This window comes from Astatotilapia calliptera, chromosome 10 (genome assembly GCF_900246225.1).
Source record: "Astatotilapia calliptera chromosome 10, fAstCal1.2, whole genome shotgun sequence".
Taxonomy (NCBI): Eukaryota; Metazoa; Chordata; class Actinopteri; order Cichliformes; family Cichlidae; genus Astatotilapia; species Astatotilapia calliptera.
Genome location: NC_039311.1, coordinates 33,608,144 through 33,615,049, shown reverse-complemented (window position 1 = coordinate 33,615,049; position 6,906 = coordinate 33,608,144). Strand labels below are relative to the sequence as shown.

The window sequence follows — 6,906 nt, the reverse complement described above, 5'->3', positions numbered from 1 at the left end:
ACCCTCTCTCTCTCTCTTTCCCTCTCTCCCTGTACTTCAGACTCAGGATGTGAAAGAAACATGTTTTCCCAGGGCAGCAAGTATGGGACATGGGTCCTTGAGTCAGGAGCAAGGATGGCCCGTGCATTGGTGCCCAGTTTCCTTCAGCAACAGAGCCCCCATTTTCTTTCTTCCTAACCCATCAACATCACTCTATTCAAAAAGGCTTATAATATGGTACAATATTAAAAACATTTTATTTACACCAAAAAATATTTTACACAAAACAAATACAGTTAAAAGTGTTACATATTAAAAACAATAGATTTTACGATGTTTAAATTGAAATATGCAGGGAATCTTAAAAAGAGTTTACACAGATAGGGTTAATACAAGTTTGAAAAGAGGGAAGGGTATAAAGGGATATAGAGTCAGCCGGGAACTTATTTCGAGTTGGAACTCTGAGGAGTGAACATCAGCAGCCTTGTGCAATTAAGCCACATTCTTTTTCCTTCTTTCAAGAATATAGGCTATCCTGCCCAGTGTCAATGTACAAAGAAGAGTGTGGAATGATAATCAGTTTTTTATTAATGATTGTTAAATATTTTTAAAGTGGATTAAAAAAACAGATTTCTGAACAATGCATAACAGAAATAATTCATATTGCTAATCATCATACAAGGCTCTTATGTTTAAAGTTAGTTACAAAAAGTTCAATAAGAGCAGATTCTGTCAAATGATTATGTATAATTACTCAGAGATCCTTTCTGTCAGGTATCCTTCTCTTTAACGATGGAATCACTGTGGTTCTCATTAGCGCTGAGTCCCGTCTTAGCACGAGCTGGCGGAGTGAACAATGGAACTCCTCCATGAGGGCGATTTGTGTTTTGGCCAGCTCCACTGAATGGCTGATACTGTGAACTGAGTTCATACTGTTCACATAAAAACGGTTTCCTGTTATCTCTTCTCCTTGTACAGCACAAGTAAATGATCTCCATTATATTCAGGAGTACTGAAATGCCTGAAACTGCAAGCATAAAAAAGATAAAGATCGTTTTCTCTGTGGGACGGGAGACCATACACTGGGCACCAGCCATTTCGGCGCAAGGAGACATTTTACAGTGGAACTTTAAGTGAATGAATGGAGAACCAAAGATAAAAAACTGGCTCACACTAAATCCAACTTCCAGGAAGATCTTTAAAAAGAGCTGTGTCACATACGTGCAAAAGAGTGTCCCTTTTAACTTCACCTTTCCACGATCATCCGTATATTTACGTTTCTTTAATTTAATTCCATCAACACCATCCTGCAGCTGTTCCATCATTTTTTTCTCTTTATGAATTATGTGTACAGCATATCCCAGAAAGACAAGGGTAGGAGTTGACACAAAGGTGATCTGCAGGACCCAGTAATGTACAAAGGATATTGGAAACTTCCAGTTGTAGCAAGCATGTTCACATCCTGGTTCCTGAGTGTCACAGTAGAACTCTGACACTTCATCTGCCCAAACATTGTCTGCAGCAGCACCTAGGACAAAGATCCGGAACAGGAAGAGGACGCTCATCCAGATCTTGCCCACTATAGTTGAATGAGATTGGACCTTGTGTAGCAGTGTCAGCAGGTAAGACCAGTCTCCCATGGCTGAAAACTAATTTGATATATGGAGGAAAAACACAGTTAGTACACTTAAATCACTATCCCACCCACCAGTCTGAGCCATGGTCTGACTATCCCTCATCACACTCACACACACTCTACTCAGACCAATTTGCAATATGTTCTTCTACTTTGTTTCTCTTTTTCTCTGTGTGTGTGTGTGTGTGTGTGTGTATGTGTATATATATATACATACACACATACATACATATGCACAACTCTGTTGCCTGTGAAGCTCGCACACAAGAATTTCACTCACATGTGCTGTACCAATGTGCCTGCACATGTGATGTGACAATAAAAGTGATTTGATATATATATATATATATATATATATATATATATATATGTATATGTATATGTATGTGTGTGTGTGTGTGTGTGTGTGTGTGTGTGTGTGTGTATATATAGTGAGATGGAAATTTAAATGACTCAATAATAATAATGGTATGCTGTGGTCATTTTAAGCAAATGTTTCTTTTTTAGACAAACAATACCTAATAAAGTTTCATTCAAAAAGAATCTGAATCAACTTACAAAGGCTTACACAATGTCTAACTCAGCATGCTCAGCATGCACCTGACTCTGAGAATCAGGTGCATCTTCACACAGCAGCCACTCTGGGTCTAAATGACAACACCTTAGACTTCAAAACCATGAGCTATGACTATAAACTATGACTCACAAAACTGAACAAAAACTTACAAACAGTGGTGCTGGAGAACCGGAACATGACAAACACACAGCATGGAGGAGGTAAGAGGATGAACAGACGTTAACGACGCGACACCGAGTAGGGGAAGACACAGACACTAAATACAAGAGGTGAACGGAGCGAAGAGGAAACAGCTGGGAGACACGGCTGACGCTGATTACACTGATGATACAGGGAGAGCACAAAGCTGAACGCACTGACATGGGACACAGACCTACAAAATAAAACAGGAAGCACACGACAGACAGAGACACAGACGTAGACTCATAAGCAGGCATACCGAATATAACACATAGAACTCAAACAATAATAATCATCATCATCAACAAAACACCAGAGAAACAAAACGTTCATTCAGAAATAGACCAGAACTCAGAATGCTGGGTCAATACTGACCCAGAACCGTGACAACAGATTTTCTTACAAACACACAACCACACAAAAACAGCTGTTTAAAAAGACATTTTGGTCTAAAAAAATTTTTTTTTCCTTAAAATGGCAACAGCACAGCATTATGAATTATTGTTCCATCGTTTTAATTTCAGTCTTAACACCTATAGTCATCACCCGATGCTATTGGCATATTATTAGTGATCATATTTTGTGGTCATATGATAATTGATTATTAACAAGTTATGAAATATATTTTTGTGATGTTCAGAAAAATTATGATCATCATAAACTTTTATTAGAGTGATCCCTCATTTTTATCGCGGGACTTATGTTCCAAAAATGACCCGCAATGAAATCCACAAAGTAGCCAGCTTTTGTTTTTACAATTATTATATATGTTTTAAGGCTGCAAAACCCCTCACTACACACTTTATACACTTTTTTCAAACACGCATGAACATTTTAACACTTTTCTCTTTTATTTTATACACTGTCAAAGTTCAAACCTTCATACAACAATATGTCTAGTATTATAGAATGAAATCAAATATCAAACCCTGTTTTCAGGATCTGAACATGGGAGTAGAGTTTCATCGACATTGATGTGTTTCTTGGAGAGAAAACCTACAAACATACAGTACAGAACTTCAGAGTCACACTGCTAGCGATCGAAGATTTATGTAAATTTGACAAGCTTAGTGCTTAGCTTGGTGTACAGCCGATCAGGACGCAGCACACAATGTGCTGTACAAAAAAAAGCATGCAAAATTGCACACAAAAAGAATCCACGAAACAGCTAGGCGGGCGAACCGCGATATAGCGAGAGACCACTGTATTTCCTTTGTGATTTCCTTGTCATAAGTCACTCGTTTTAACATAAAGTTTTTGACATTATAAAGTGTTGACGTTATTCCTGCTGTCTTACTATATTTTTACTAAATTTTACTTTACTTTGTTTACTATGTCTCCTTAGTTATTAGACTTTTCTTCTCCTCTGTGTAATTTGTCTTGTCAGACTTGAGACATAATCACAGGGGTGAAGACACGAGGGGAATCTCAGAAAAAACAAACTATAACGGCAACCCAAGCATAATAGAAATGAACTTAGATAACCTGAAGAACTTAAAAATAAACCATAAACGTCAAAATACATTAAAATTCAAAACGGTGGATCAAATGACCCAGGATCATGACATCATGGTCATGCTCTTGTTTGCTTACCTCATGTCATAGTTTTGCATGATCCTGTTCAGGCCATGTTCATGTTCATGTCATAGTTTACATGTTTAGCTTTAGTTGATCCCAGTTTAGGTTTCAGTTCAGTCTTTTGCCTCAGTTTGCCTTGCCTTGTTTTTCTGCTTGGATATCAGCCTTAAATAAAGAGCTCGCCTTTTGTTATACTTCGTTTTCTCTCCCAAGTCTGCTTTTGGGGCTGCTCCTCATGAACCCCCCATCCCACCCATAACAAGCACTATATATCTGAATTTCCCAGAGGAACCCACCCGAGGGATTAATAAAGTTTTATCTTATCTTATATCCTCCTGTTAGACTGTGATATGGCTGTTTGAAAGAAAATAGTGAACCTTTTTCAAATTGCACATTACTTGTCCTGTTATTATGTGATTAAATGATGGACAACTTTCATGCAATTTATCAAACTATTGACCACATCACTCCTGTAAAAATCTATTAATAAATGCAATCCACAATTTACAAACCAATTTTATAGTCTATAAAAAAATCTACTGCTGTAACACTGAAAAACAAATCAGCCAGACAATCCTACATCTCCCAACTGGTAAACAATAACCAGTCTAATTCTGCTTTTATTTTATTCACTGATAATCGATTAATCCCTGATAAACTATTAATACTACTACTGCTTTTAATACTACTGATAATAATCTGAAGATCTAAAAGAAGTTTAACATCTTCCTAAAGTCAGACATTTTCCCTGCCTCCTTTATATGTGAGGTAACCACACCACTTCAAGAAAAACCACATAGAATCACTAGTGAGCAAAGATTGATCACTAGTGATTCTACGTGGTTTCTAGTGGTTCTATGTGGTGATTGGCTCACATCGTATCCAAAGGGTGGAAGTGTTTATTTTTCAGTCATCAGTTTTAGATTTGAAAAAATAAAACTTTATTCAGGGGTTCCTCAAGGGTCTGTCCTTGGTCCATTACTGTTTAACATTTACATGCTCCGACTTGGTGCTGTCATAAAGAATAACTCTATATTCCACCATTCTTATGAATATGACGGATAGTTGTTTGTCCTCACTTTTCTCTGATGATCTAAAATCTCTTCACAAACTAATAAGCTTGAGATCTTTGAACTGCTACCAGAATCAGAAAAAAGTATGCTTCCAAGTTGTTTTCGGGCGATCGTGGCTCAAGAGTTGGCAGTTCGTCTTGTAATCAGAAAGTTGCCGGTTCGAGCCCCGGCTCCAACAGTCTCGGTTGTTGTGTCCTTGGGCAAGACACTTCACCCGTTGCCTACTGGTGGTGGTCAAGAGGGCCCGGTGGTGCCAGTGTCCGGCAGCTTCGCCTCTGTCAGTGCACCCCAGGGTGTCTGTGGCTACAATGTAGCTGACATCACCAGTGTGTGAATGTGCGTGTGAATGGGTGGATGACTGAATGTAGTGTAAAACGCTTTGGGGTCCTTAGGGACTAAGTGAAGTGCTATACAAATACAGGCCATTTACCATTCAGGGATTGTGGACATTCAAAAACCTTTTTATTTACGTTTTTTTGTTCTGTTCTGTTTTTGTTTCATTCTGATGTTTTTCACTGCCTTACGGGATTGTAAACTTACTTTTTGTGTTTCTTTATTTTCTGTGCTAACGACATACAGTTTTGATGTAATATAGTACTATATAAATATAATTGTCATTAAAAAAAATCTAATCAAAGCATAAAGTCTGCTACTGTTGAATGGGGAAAATAAGTTGCACATATAATCTGGTAAACACAGACACGAGAAATGTAATGGAACAAAATTGGGAGCAAGTGCAGTGTACTGTGTCAGTAATTATACTGTATTTTTTGCTGTATTGTAAATATAAAGAAAAAAACATTGAAATTAATGAATTCTTTATCTAATATTTTATTAATATCTGTTACTATCTAATGTGACTTGTTAATTTTATGTTTAAAAAAAAGAGAAAAGAAATATATGAATATAATGCAAGCACTAGTCCAAACAAACGTTTTGGTTACCGCTTCTCATCCAAGCATTAAAGGCTACTGTAGAGACCCTGTACTTTTTCAATTGAAATTATATGAGAAATGAATGTATTTCTTTAAATTACTCACGCTATTTCAATAAACTTTACTTCATAAGAAGAGACTTTAAATTATTGTAGAAAGAAACCCAAGAAGTGGTGCATTAGAAAACATTTGGTTACAGTTAGAAAAAGAAAACTCAGAATAAGACTCAGAGTGGGTCCGGTAGGTATTATGACTTGTTTGGATGATACAGAATTGAGACAGAAAAGAATCTTTTACTTTAATTTTTGATTAAGTTTAAAGTTTAACAGGTCCATTACCCAAAACTACAGCTTTGAAAACAGTGCATTAAATAGGGATGTAGCAAGTCTCTGAATAGATCTGCGTCATCAAAAATGTGCAAAGATGTTAAACAGGAACTGAGACCTATTTGTCTTAAAGAAACTGAAAAGTTTAATTCAACATTATTTTACAGTAATGAACAGGTGTTTTAAGTCAAGGATGTGGGAACAAAAAATGTACTCACCTATAATTCAGATATTAAGAGATCTCTGCCATGAGCTCATCCAAGAACCAGAGTGGAGGCAGATGAAAATCAAACTTAACTGACCAGGAAGACACTACTTCCTGTCTGAGGCCTGTGGGTTTGGTCTGACTTAAGCAGACATGTACAAACTGCTGATCACAGCATCATGAATCTCATGACAAATTTCATCACCTCCCATTCAATCAGTTTCTATAAAGGAAGCGCTGATAATTATAAAACAACACCATTTTTCTATCAACTCACACTCTAAATCATAATTTCCCAATGTCCACATTGTAGATTTGGGGTATAGTTGGGTACTTGAAAAAGAAACATGCTGAGATATTTGTTGGCACAAAAGAGACTTTGAATCATGTGTCCTAAGTGAGATGTAATTGGGATGT

General features: G+C 37.0%; 1 protein-coding gene across 2 annotated transcripts; it reads right to left on the bottom strand.

Annotated features, from left to right (window-relative positions):
- Window positions 1-280: 280 nt before the first annotated feature.
- On the bottom strand, window positions 281-6,624 carry LOC113031255 (gap junction Cx32.2 protein-like). Of its 2 annotated transcripts, none has more exons than XM_026183282.1 (2): window positions 6,503-6,624; window positions 281-1,628 (listed from the first exon to the last, which is right to left on the bottom strand). In XM_026183282.1, exon 2 carries the CDS (start codon window positions 1,617-1,619, stop codon window positions 750-752), a length of 870 nt encoding a protein of 289 aa, XP_026039067.1. In that variant the 5' UTR covers window positions 1,620-1,628; window positions 6,503-6,624; the 3' UTR covers window positions 281-749. The 2 variants fall into 2 exon arrangements, with proteins under 2 accessions (XP_026039067.1, XP_026039066.1); XM_026183281.1 differs by lacking the exon at window positions 6,503-6,624 and adding an exon at window positions 2,342-2,755.
- Window positions 6,625-6,906: the final 282 nt, after the last annotated feature.

Excerpts from the sequence above, each read along its gene's own strand:
- LOC113031255 (XM_026183281.1), bottom strand. The coding sequence starts at position 2,629 with ATGCCTGCTTATGAGTCTACGTCTGTGTCTCTGTCTGTCGTGTGCTTC. Across the intron at positions 1,629-2,341 it reads GTTCTCCAGCACCACTGTTT|TTTTCAGCCATGGGAGACTG; the intron begins GTAAGTTTTTGT and ends ATATCAAATTAG.